This window comes from Syngnathus typhle, linkage group LG12 (assembly GCF_033458585.1).
Source record: "Syngnathus typhle isolate RoL2023-S1 ecotype Sweden linkage group LG12, RoL_Styp_1.0, whole genome shotgun sequence".
NCBI lineage: Eukaryota > Metazoa > Chordata > Actinopteri > Syngnathiformes > Syngnathidae > Syngnathus > Syngnathus typhle.
Window position 1 is genome coordinate 4,354,942 of NC_083749.1, and position 12,423 is coordinate 4,367,364.

The following is a 12,423-nucleotide window of genomic DNA, read 5'->3' on the forward strand; positions in this document are numbered from 1 at the left end:
ATACGTCCAACATGGAAACTTTAACAATCTTCTTGTGTGGGAAAAAAAGAGAACATGGTTAGAGCAGCTGCACATCATGTGCAAGTCAATAAGTACTTTTATGCAATCTGCAGCCTTCACCATAATAGAGTTTTTCTTTGAAGTATCAATTTGTTACTATTGATTATGAAAACATAAATACGTTACCCAGAATATATTTCTAAAATATTTAAAAAAGTCATCCATACATGTCTTTTCATTTTATTAGTATTTTTAATGTAATTTATGGATATTTTTATTACATATTTATCTGAATGCATATTTTATGTTTTTTTAGCCTTAAAATTTATTTTGATTGACATTTTTAATTTGATTTTCTTTAGAAATTGATGTATCTTGTTTTCATATAATTGCTACTTTATTTTTTATTTTTATAAGACTCCCAGCCAGAAGCTAGCTGCATTGTGTAGTACTGTATAGCTTCCAGACCACACACTGCTCAGTGCTGCTTCTCACTGAGGTTTGGATATAATTTATGAAGCGGGAGACTGTTTTGCATAAAGATTTGGGGAAATTTGCTGCAATTTTACAGAGCTTTTTCTTCTGTCTGGCTGCTGGCGTTTTCCAGATGTGCAACGACATATGTTTCCACATGTGCAGCAAAGGGTAAAAAGCAATTATTTAAGTATTATTCTGACACTTTTTCAAATGCCTCACAAGTATCATGTCCATGATTCATACCAGATAGGGATTCATAAGTAAAATATGTCTGTCTTGACATATGTTGCTGTTATTTAACCTCAAGAATTCTTTAGAAAATGCAGATGATAAATGTTTATAAAATAAAATATGTATTGAAGAAAAAATACTGCATAATAAAATCCCCCATTAGGTAATCCCTTGGTGCCAAATTTGCCTGTTTTATTGTTCATGACATGTACGCTCAATAAGGTTTCAAGTGGAAAAAAATATGTTGTTCTCCTGTGTGCGATTTGAATCCTCTCGCGAGATTGTGTTGCTCTCGGAGCTTGGGCTTGGCACATGTGCTCACCTCCCCCCGCCCCCTCCCCTCCTCAAGTGAGCCTCTCAGCTGCCGAGGCGAGTGATGATGATGGCGGAGCTGGTTCAGGGACAGGCCTCGGTGGCTCAGCCCGGAACGAAAGATGACTTCGCAGACACGATACGCCGAGTGCGACAGGTAACAAAATTGTACCGGATGGGAAGGCCTGCAAAAGAAGCTCACGCGTGGGTGGATGGCAACAGTTTGGCTTGCGTGGAACCCTCTCCTCACCCTTCACCCCCTCCCCGTCAACCACAAACCATTCCTCATGTACCCAGCTAGCTCGTTAGCTCGGGGGCTAACAGCCACTAGCCGAGTTAGCATAGCTGAGCCGACAGATTAAGAGTTGTACAGCCGATACACTTCTACGTTGCTAACCGCGTCGGGCGTAACGAGTCGACGGCGCCCCTCGGGGCTGGGTGACACGTTTTTCCACCCGAGACGCCGACGCCTCGTTGAACGCTGGAAGTTTTAGGTCAGCACAACTTTTGGCCAAGTTACGTCGACAACCTGTTGTCAAGCCCCCCCCCACACCCCCACCCCACATACACACACAGAAGTTGCCTGTTAGCATTAGCACGTTAGCTCCCCTCCCTCCCTACCACACCGAGCTCACCAGCCCGGCCGCCCCGGTGGCTGACAGCCCCCGAGAGGAGCTCAACTTTAGCCAGAATGTCTTGACACGCTGTCAGAAAGTTAGCTCGCCGTGCGATTGTAAAGCCACCGCTGCCCCACTTAGATCAGAAGCCGAAAACAACCCACGGTTTGCCCGCTATCACTTTAGACTTTTCGAAAACATCTACCCCTCATCGCGTCGCCTTTTTACCCGGACGTGGGGGCTTATTTTTCGGACTGGCGTCGTACTTTGCTCGAGGTAATAAACACGAGTGAGCGAGCTAACTCGGAAGGCTAACTAAGCTCGGCTAGCTTAGCGTGTTTGGTAGTATCTGTTGGGAGAGTTAGGCCATGTCATGTAACGTCACCTGCCCCAAATAAGCCGGACTCCACGGATTTTTCCACGGCAAGTGCCACTAAAATATTATAACGTCAAGCAACCTACATTTGTTTTCCATTTGCACTAGCAAGACGTTAGCTGGTGTCCACAGTAGACTTTAACTTGGTTCACGTTGTTGTGTGTGCACATTTTCCAAGACTAAAACCGTATTGTTTATTTAAATGGGAGCAGCATAACAAGACATTTCATTTAAAGACAATTCCAATAATAAAAGTATCATTATCCTTAGATATGACTCTTTAAAAACCGGAGAAAATGCACTCATTAGGGGTCGGGATTTTGGTGTGACCTATTTTGCACTTTCTTAATATCAAAACAAATTAAGAGTTGATCAAACATTGCATATGTTGTTAGAATAAATATTTTTGAGTTAACATAGCACAGTGAGGCATATTTGTTACATTATGTAACATTCATGAAATTAGCATTGGAAGCAATAGAAAATGAGCCATAATGGCAGATCAGAGTAACATGGACCAGTCAACGTGTTTTGCTGTGGATCTTCACCAGATGGCCGCCAAGATGGGAGGAGAGCAGATGCCAAACCTTCACAGTCCTTCACCAGTCATCGACCCCTCCCTCTATGGCTTTGGAGGCCAGAAACGCACGATGGACAACGGAGGTAAGTTTCGTCTCGTGTAAAAAAAAAATCGCCGTCACAGGTGTAGTGAAGAACTGTTACCTGAGAATAACTTTCTGAAATGTTCCCAAACCCACATGGTTACACTATGATGGCAGCATTCGATGTTGGTTTTCAGCCTTGCTTGGTGATGTTTGTACGAACTGTGGTTCCATTACAAACCCATGCCTGTTCGTCTGTCACAATGTGACATCTCTGTTTCAACCAGTGTTCCAGCATTGTTGTAAATAAGCCAACATGGCGCCGCCCTTAACGATGGAGCCCGCCTAAATCTGGACTTTTTCTTGGCATGGAATGTTCTATTACATTCATATAATATGTTAATATGCTTTTTTGGATTTTTCTTTTCAAATTGCGGTTTCACTTATTGTGAGCACAGTCCCCACCCATGCAGCCAACATGTTTTCAGAACCGGAAAAGGCCGAGCCATATTTCGTCAACACTGTAGCTTATACACAGTGTCCCAAAAATAGAATTGTCACCTGAAGCATGTAGTCAAAATCCAGCCCGAGTAAAATAACCGCACCACACGCGGCAATTTCATTCTACCATTACAGTCGCATCCTTTTTCTGAATTTCGCACACTATCCCCTTGCATTTATATTCATAGCTGTCCCTATGTCAAGCGTGAAGTGCAATGCATTTGCCGAGGATGTGAAATGAGTGCAAACCAGCATAGAAATCGTCCACACCGGCTACTATCACATCCGTGACGGCACATCCTCCTGCGCGACCTCTTACACGACGCTACCCGTCAACATTCAATCCGACCCGCCCGGCAGCCAAATTTGGGAATGAAATTCTCTTCAGCGCAGCACATTTCCGTCCCGCTGCGCGTCAGGCGACAACCGAGCCGATTGGCGGCGGGCGGCGTCCCTTCCCCATCAGCGGAAATGTTTATCCACTTGATTGGATATTTGTACAAGTTTTATTTTCTGGAGTCATTTCTTGTATGCTAACTTGCGCGTTTTGCTCTCAGTAGGCAACCATCTCGGTGCAATGGTACATCAAAGGTGAGCAGAGTTCTGGAGCTCATTTTTGGGGGATAGTCCCCCCCTTTCCCCCCCCGTTCAAAGACTATATTGATCGTGTCATAATCTCACAGGGCTCTCACGACAGAAGACTTCAAAGTGCCTGATAAAATGGTGGGATTCAGTAAGTGGGCTTTGAGTTCATTACAGTCGCCGCGAACGTTTCGGGTGTAATCATCGGTATTGATGGCGCGCTCAGCTCTTAGGTCACCGCGTCCACATTTCAAAAAACTCTTTCTTCTCATTTCCAGTCATTGGAAAAGGAGGAGAGCAGATTTCAAGAATCCAGCTGGAATCTGGCTGTAAGATTCAGATAGCGTCAGGTGAGTTAGTGTCAAACACGATTGTTCACAGCTTTAAATGTGTCTCATTAAAATAAAATAAAAAATCACGGATGTATTACTAGTTTGCGATCTGGCTACTTGAGCAAAACGTTTTACATTTGTAGGGGCCGATGATTAATTGACCAGTCGATTTTCCACGTGTTTCCTTTCAAATCAATGTAGCTCTTTGATGGTGACGTCTGTCTGTGCTTTATTTTTGCAGACAGCGGAGGCATGTTGGACAGGCCCTGCACGCTGACCGGCAGTCCTGAGAACATCGAGTGAGTCCCCCAGCTCTGAACGTGTCCATTGTTGAGCCGCCGAGGGCGCAGACCAAATGTCTCCTTTCACTGCAACTTCATAAAAACAACTTTTCTTCCCATCCAACATTGAAACATGACTAAGAACGAAAAGAAAAAGAATTTGTGACTAATACATCACGGCGCCTCACGCAGGCAGGCCAAGAGGCTGCTGAACGAGATTGTGGAGCAGTGTCGCTACGGTCCGGGCTTTCATTGCGAGATGGACGGCAGTGGCGCCATCCAGCAGATGCTCATCCCCGCCAACAAAGTGGGCCTGGTGATCGGCAAGGGAGGGGAGACCATCAAACAGCTGCAGGTGCGGTTCCGATCGAGTCGCTGCGGTTTTCCCGTTATGTCCGTCTCATTGTGTTTTGTCCTCGCGTGTAGGAGAGAACGGGAGTGCAAATGATTATGATCCAAGATGATCCCATGCCTACCGGTGCAGACAAGCCTTTGAGAATAACTGGAGACCCCCACAAAGTCCAGGTTGGTCCTGCTGCCGCTCCAATGTTGGGCGGTTACAATTGGCCAGCAGCATGCATGTTCAGATGCTGCCTTACTTTCTTTTTGATTCATTTGGGTTCAGCCGGCCCGCACACAGACAGGCCAGGCGGGAAAATCAAGACTTTTTGCTGAAATTCCTGATAGCCGCCACGCCCCTGGCCTAGAAGTGTTGTTCCTGCAAATATTTTGACTTTACGACTGCGTTCATGACTTTGGCTTATGTCACAGCGTAAACATAACTTAAGTGAACTGGGTATTAAATTATTTTGAATCTGGTTACCCCTCCCCTTTTTTTTTTTTTCTTTCAGCAAGCACGTGAACTTGTGGTCAAGCTAATCAGGGATAAGGACCAAGGAGATTTTAGGGTGGGCAGGGCCGACTTTGGATCCAAAATGGGCGGAAGCAGTCTCGACGTAAGATATTTTTAAAATGTTTACATCATTCATATTTCATTTGAATTTTAAGCATTTTGATGATAACAAATTCACCAGCTCGAACAATTGCAATATTGCACAAACAATTAAAAAAGTAGGTATATTTTTTACAATGTATTTAATAAATCTGTACGAGTTGCAAGACATAAGATTCATGCAGACCCGCAACTGCTGACTCGAGCCGCATTTTATTCCTACTTGATCAGGTGGTGGTGCCCAGATTTGCGGTCGGCATCATCATCGGCAGGAACGGCGAGATGATCAAGAAGATTCAGACTGACGCTGGAGTCAGGATCCAGTTCAAACAAGGTAAGACCGTACAGGACAGCTACCGGCACGACCCGGTTAAAATGTAACGGCGCGAAATTTGACGCTTTTAGCCCGGTCTCCTTTTGTTGCACCTGCGTGTCATTTGACCTGCTAGATGATGGAGTCAGCCCAGACCGTGTTGCCCAGGTGATGGGCCACCCTGACCACTGCCACCACGCCGTGCATCTCATCAACGAGCTGGTTCAAACTGCCCAGGTACAGATGCGCTCCACCTTTTTAGGAAAGTGAAAGGTCTTCAGTTTGTGGCAGTACAGAAATCCGATGTTTGGAATGTCCTTGTCTTCTACAGGAGCGAGATGGCTTCGGTGGGGTTATGGGTCGCCGCAGCCGAAGTGACTGTAACATGGGCGCCGGTCTCGGAGGGCTACAGGAAGTGACGTACGCCGTACCCGCCGACAAATGCGGCCTGGTGATCGGCAAAGGTAAAAAAAAAAGACTCGTTTTCGCCGGTCGCGTGAGGGCTCTTTCTATGAGCACAGTTCATCTCGGCGTAGCGAGTATATCCAACTCAACAGATTGCCTCGCCCCCGCCCACCAACCTTTGAATAAACGAGCGCCGCTCTGCCCTCGAGTGAATCCGACGAGGGGCGAGTGAACCCCCCACCCGCCCCACAGGCCTCATGTATACAGCACAAGTGGGATTCATCGGCCCCACTAAGGGCTTAATGATGGGGATAATGCGTGTAATGTGACATTAATTGTTAAAGGTGCATAATAACAGCCCTCAATCATGTGGAAGGCCGCCTGGCATCTAATGAGCCTCTTTCAGCCCGATAGAGTGCAGCGAGGGAATGAATAGGAGGAATTAGCTTATTGGCTATTCATGCCCACTCTATTGCCAGCTATTTAAAAGTCATTGACCATTGCATTGGAAGAAGGCGTGTGTGTGTGTGTGAGCGCGCGTGTATTTTTCTCGCTGTGTGTGTGTGCGTGCCGTGAGAGTTGAAAGAGGGAAGGGCAGGGGGGGCTCTTTACCAAAAATAAAAACATGGCAATAGAAATGTCAAGTGGCTTTTGTGCATGTAGCGGGCCAAGGGAAACAAATAAACCGGGGCGTTGCGTCCCCCTTCTCTCGACATTAGCATATGAAGTGGGTCAATATGGTCGAGATGGCGGTGGGTCTGGCTGCTGTCAGCCGACCCTTAAAGAGTGCGGTGATTAATATCTTTACGATGCCATATGTAGCCCGTTGCCCCCTGCTTTTGACCCTCTACACACACTCATCGCCGCTTGATGGATCAAGCCACCCACCAATCTGCTCCCACATTAAAACGGGTTTAAATTCATTGCCGCTTTCCACCCAAAATACCCAAATTGAATGTTCCCTTCTGTTTCATTCCCCCTCAACGCTATGCTCACAACGCTAACCAGTCATCCTTGTAAAGCCTAATTTGACAAAAATATCAATTGGAGTAGGCACCTTTCTTTATTAATCCACACGTGCACATAAAATGTACTTCATTCACTCTCGTGAGTTAAATTTCAAACTTTTCACATTTTTTAGCTCCAGCCATGTCGTTCTCGGTCTTTTACACAGTTCTGGCAAATGTCTTCTAACGTATCATTTGAACCAATCTCAGAATTCCCTTTACAGGCTCTTTAAGAACAATTTAGCAGCGGCTCCTAAAAGATGGGTGTGCCCCCCCCTTTTCCTCCTCCCAGCACCAGCCGCTAACCAGACCCTCTGAATACGGTCACCAGTTGCACTTTTGTGCGGCTCCCTTTCTTGCGGCGCACTAAACCAGTCTCATTAATAAGACCTGTATTATCTGCGCTGACTCCGGGCCAGTCCATGAAATGAATAGTCGGCCTCTTCATCGCTCTCGGCCGTCTGACTGCTCCAGCTCATAATGGCTTCATTAAGGCAGAAGTTGCATTTGTTTGACAATGCCTTAATGGCCCATGTGCAGTCTGTTGGCGTTGCAGGAAAAAAAAGGCCGCGGGAGGAGGAGAGCTTTTTGATGAGCGTTTTCACGCGGGGGTCAGCCCGGGTCGTCCGAGTGTCAGCCACAAGTGAACAAATGTGTAATTGATGTCGGCACGGCCCCGCCGTCCCCCACCCCACCCGGCCGGGAAGCACCCTCGCTTCAGATGCGGAGGGGAGCACATAGAGGGCTGGTGGCAGTTGTTCGGCCCCCCCACTTCATTCACTCCCTGCTCTCATCACAGAGGACAACACCGAGTCACGAAAGAAAAGGCGAAAAGAGACAAACGATATCCCGGGAGGAGGATACGCTTCAATTTTGGCCCCTTTCTCCTGCCGCCGATGTTTCATTTCTCCCCGCTGGTGTAATTGCGCTCCCCACACGTCGGGAAGCTGGCATGTGATGCCGAGGTGGGGGGGGGGGGGCGTTGTGACAGGCGATGTCCCACTTTTGTTTCCCGATTTGCACGGACGTTAGCGGAGAATGGTAGGAAAAGTGCCGAGACGCATGGCAGTCGTCGTAAGGTAGCGGCGGGCGCCATGCCGCGCATCCGTCGGTCATGTGACTTGACATGAGCCAAACGTCTCATCACGCGTGGGCCTCCATGAATACATTTGAAGTGACGCCGCTCGTCTTGCTGTTTACTTTCAATTCGATTTTTGTTGCACCAAATTCCAGAAGAAAGTTTTGTCTGTGGCGTTCTCAGGTGGCGAAACCATCAAGAACATCAAAGAGCAGTCTCGCGCTCACGTGGAGCTGCAAAGAAACCCGCCGCCCAACACCGACCCCAACGTACGCATCTTCTCCATCCGAGGCACCCCGCAGCAGCTGGAAAAAGCTCGCCGGCTGATCGACGAGAGAATTGGGGTAGGTGGTCCGCCCATTGTCCCCTCCGCTTATATTCATGAGCGCACATGTCGCCGCTGTGAGTTTGGGGTGGGGTGGTTGCGTGGTCACGAGGATGACACCAGAGGTTACACACCAAGAATCCATCAAATGGACTTAATGGAGTGCATCAGTGCCTGGCCGTGACCTTCGACCTTGTCTGTGGGCTTCCTTTTCTTCAACACAAGTGTGGTCTCACTCTCTCTGCTGCAGGCTCCCGGGCTGGGAGGAAACGGCAACTTTGGCATGAATCCCTACAACCAAGGAGCAGCCACTCCTCCTCAACAGTAAAGTCGACTTTTTTTTTTTCTCTCTCTCCACTTCATCAGCCGCTCATAAACGTGCGCTTAACTCTCCTCATCTTCTCACAGCGGCCCCCAAACGTTCATGACTGGTGGATGGGGAACAACTTTCCAGATTTGGCAACCTCCGGGCCAACAGGACCATAGTGAGTTGGCAGTCACTCGTCAGAAATAATTCCAATAGATCGGACCCATTTAGGAAAAGAATGAAATTGATTTACTGTATTTTCTCCCTAAATATTGTGGGGGGTTTTATGTATAAATATAAAAGGTACCTTGGCTCTCCCCCCAAAATGGGATGCACAGTTAGACCAACCAGGCTTCGATCATGTGACCGCATCCTAAAAGTCACACGGTGGGAACAAAAGACTCAAATCTCAAAATGACAGGAAAGGAAACGAGTCTTTATTACAGTGGAGGTTTCGAGACATGATGATGATTATGATGGTGGTGATGGTAACCACCGCTTTCCTGTGCAGACGCACTTTGAATGAAGTCTCCATGGAAATGATCAGGAAAGAGAATTCTGACGGCGTTATCTGTCTGCTTTTAGGTCACAATGGATCCCAGACGAGCCAGATGGACTGGGAGCAGTATTACAAGAAGCTAGGCAAGCGTGCTATTTTTTTTTTTCTTCTTCAAATATTAACACACTGCCATCTACCCTGTACACAACCAAAGGTCAAATGAGCTCTGTTCTGTGACATTGGTCCAAGTTCAATTTGTTTGACTCGGAAAACAAAACCACATTGAGATCAGTTGTTTGGTAAAGCACAAAATTAATTTATTGTGATGTATATTTTTTTTTTTTTTTTTTTGCAGGTCAGCAAGGCCAACAAGCCCAGAGCGGCCCTCCCGAATACAACAAAGCCTGGGGTGAGTTAAGTGAGTGTACCTCGCACACACACACACACACACACACACACACACGCACGACCTCGTCACCTCTCTGTGACCTCATCTGTAATTTTATTTCTTTTTTATTTGTAGGGCAAACTTCGACTCCTGGCTCTCAACAGGCTTCCAATCCAGACTTCAATGCCTGGGTGGACTTCTACAGGCAGCCCATGGCCTACTTTAACCAGGGCGCCCAGCAGAGTCAAGCCCCGGGCCTTCAGGTGAGACGCACAATGAAATATGAAATATTTATACTTGGAATATGTATGTGGGGAGCCATTACTATTTTTAGCTGCTTATCGGTTTTCACGTTGCTATTTATGAACCACAATGTTGCACGCGTGTGTGTTGTCTAGGATCACTAGAGAAGGACTCATCGCCGAAGATGAAGACAGCCCTCTTTTTTTCCCCTTTATCATTTTTTGGGTTGTTTTTTTTTTTTCTAGACTCGCAGCGCCTTGAAGACTTTTCTTAGTGGGAAACACTAGCTGTAGAATGATAGGATAAAATATATTTGTAATCAGCAGAACCTTTATTTGTTACTAAATGCTTGTGTACACTGTTATTTTGATTAGAGCGTGTTATCTGGGATCTTTTTTTTTTTTTCTCTCTCTTTTTGTTTTTTGGCCAAAATGAATAGCGCGTGTGTAACATTTCAAAGAGGCAATACGTATATACGATCTGTTTGTTCCGTTTCTCGCGGCACCACATTGATTCCGCTTAGCAGTCTTGAATACCTTTTTTGTTGTTGTCACTAAAGAGCGTCTTGCGATGATTGTTATTTTTACATAATTCAGTGAAATGAAACTGTGATGTTTTGTTACAGCAGAATGTGTTTTTTGTTACATGGTTGAAAGCGAAGACAAAAAAAGCAATAGTTCTAATTTAATTGTGCATTGTATGCTGTTTATTCATTCATTGTCATTTTATTGTACTCAATCACACACACACACACGGGGGAAAAAGGTGCAATATCTTATTTCACGTTTGATATACAAAGATGGCTTCTCTAATATTTTGACCGACTTTTAACTTGTAGTTTTATGATGTTTTCTTTTTTTCTCTCTGGAGGATAATTTATTACGTGGATCTGAATATATAAAATACTTAAGGATGTTTGCCTTTGCTACCTTGTAAAAGTGTATATATTTATATACATGCTCTTGTATTTGACTGTTAATTTAACAAAAAAATATATATGTTTCATTTAGAATGATTCTTTCCTGCCACCAGTATTGTCGGAAAATTGTCCCTCCTTATTTTTCCTTGGTTCTTATTTTCTTATACTGCTCCAAGATTGTGAATGTGATTGAAATTGGATGTTGCATCTTATGAAAAAGAAATATGTTGGGTTTTTTTTTTTTTTTTGGTTTTATGTTCTGGTGCGTGTTCAAGACTGCTAAGCCTCTGTTTCTTTCTACCTGTGCGATGATTAATTGGTTTTTGTTATGTTTTAAGAAGTGTTATGATCAAAAAAATATATATATGCTCTCCTCCGGTACCTCCTGCTTCTGTCCGATGCTAATAACTTTTTAATTATTTTTTTATTTTTGTTGTGTGATCTAATATAAAAATTTAGATGATGATGACGTGTCATCACGGAGAACCGATTCTTGTATTAACGTCATTTCTTAATGAAAAGGGATATATAATTTGGAGGAAAAATAATCTAATCATGGCGGGTTTACTTTTGGTGTACAGTTAACCATGTATTAAAAAAAAAAAACATTCAGACTACCTTCATTGTGTATTGTTATACAAGCCGTTTTTTTGTTGGGGTGTTTTTTGTCGCCTGAGAGTTCTATTGTGTAAATACAACCATGATAGGCCGACTGTATGTTTTATTAGCAGAAAATCTATTTTCTATATAGCCTGTTGACAGTTCTCGAGTCATAATAAATTTTCCGCAAGCCTCTCTTGTGGTTGACCTCCGTTTTAATTCTCACTCTTAATATATCTATAACTGTGAACACATGATTTTAAATGTCTGATATCTGCATTAGAGTGGCTCAAAAAAAAAAAAAAAAGTTTCATAATCCAGCTTCCGGTATCTGTTTAGGATAGGTGCTACTGATTTTCTCGTCTAAGGTACAGCCAACATTCTCACCAGGATGCCCACACCTCCAAAAGATTATCAGGCATACTGACCCCCCACTCCCAAAAAAAAGCGGAAGAATCATCTTAAAAAGTGATTGCAAGAGTGCTTGAGGCGCACCGCCTTGTCCTCGGGGCCCTAATAATAAGTGACATGTTCCTCCCGTCCGCCTCCTCCTGCTTTACCAGTGAACGTTTGAGCCTGGCAGGGGGGCCGTGGTGCACTGGGCCCCGTCGCGGCCCCTGCATTGATGCACTGCAGCTGTTTCCAAATCCAAGCCTTGATTTTGATCCTCTTCCTCTTTTCCCCAAGGACACTAATGACCCGGTGGTTCATTGTGGCCAGCTAATAACCTTCTTGTTCCAGGCTCATTCCCAGAGCCTCAATGAGTGCAGCCTCTATTGTTGCCGTGGTAATTAATTCATTGTTTGCTTGTCTGCTACATCATCTCGGAGCTAATAGGACTATTAGGGCCTTGCGATAAAAAGAAAGAAATGGGCCATTTCGAAAGAAACTAGTTTTTATTATTCAAGGAGAAACTTTTCTGAAAAGTGTTTGAATGTAAGTTTTAGTATTCTGATTTATATGTGCTAGTGTATTGTTGACTTAATAGTAAATATAAAATTGATGTTTTGAATATAAACTGTTTATTACATGAGTATTTTGTTGTAGAAGGTATGTATTTGTTGATTGTAAAAAAA

The 12,423-nt window shown here is 44.8% G+C and overlaps 1 protein-coding gene across 3 annotated transcripts; it reads left to right on the forward strand.

Moving 5' to 3' along the window:
• The first annotated feature begins 1,018 nt into the window (after window positions 1-1,018).
• Window positions 1,019-11,359, forward strand: fubp3 (far upstream element (FUSE) binding protein 3). 3 transcript variants are annotated; one of them, XM_061293452.1, is made up of 19 exons: window positions 1,019-1,177; window positions 2,565-2,676; window positions 3,674-3,707; window positions 3,800-3,849; window positions 3,977-4,048; window positions 4,272-4,329; window positions 4,504-4,666; window positions 4,738-4,836; window positions 5,163-5,267; window positions 5,495-5,597; window positions 5,713-5,813; window positions 5,908-6,040; window positions 8,250-8,410; window positions 8,642-8,715; window positions 8,800-8,876; window positions 9,284-9,340; window positions 9,553-9,615; window positions 9,721-9,848; window positions 9,984-11,359. In XM_061293452.1, exons 1-19 carry the CDS (start codon window positions 1,085-1,087, stop codon window positions 9,990-9,992), a joined length of 1,692 nt encoding a protein of 563 aa, XP_061149436.1. In that variant the 5' UTR covers window positions 1,019-1,084; the 3' UTR covers window positions 9,993-11,359. The 3 variants fall into 3 exon arrangements, with proteins under 3 accessions (XP_061149436.1, XP_061149438.1, XP_061149437.1); XM_061293454.1 differs by having other exon boundaries at window positions 9,553-9,606; XM_061293453.1 differs by having other exon boundaries at window positions 3,677-3,707.
• The last annotated feature ends 1,064 nt before the right edge of the window (window positions 11,360-12,423 follow it).

Bases quoted from the DNA above. Each gene is read 5' to 3' on its own strand.
- fubp3 (XM_061293452.1), top strand. From the start codon at position 1,085: ATGATGATGGCGGAGCTGGTTCAGGGACAGGCCTCGGTGGCTCAGCCC. The intron at 2,677-3,673 runs GTAAGTTTCGTC...TTTTGCTCTCAG, and splicing joins ACGCACGATGGACAACGGAG to TAGGCAACCATCTCGGTGCA. The intron at 9,341-9,552 runs GCAAGCGTGCTA...TTTTTTTTGCAG, and splicing joins GCAGTATTACAAGAAGCTAG to GTCAGCAAGGCCAACAAGCC.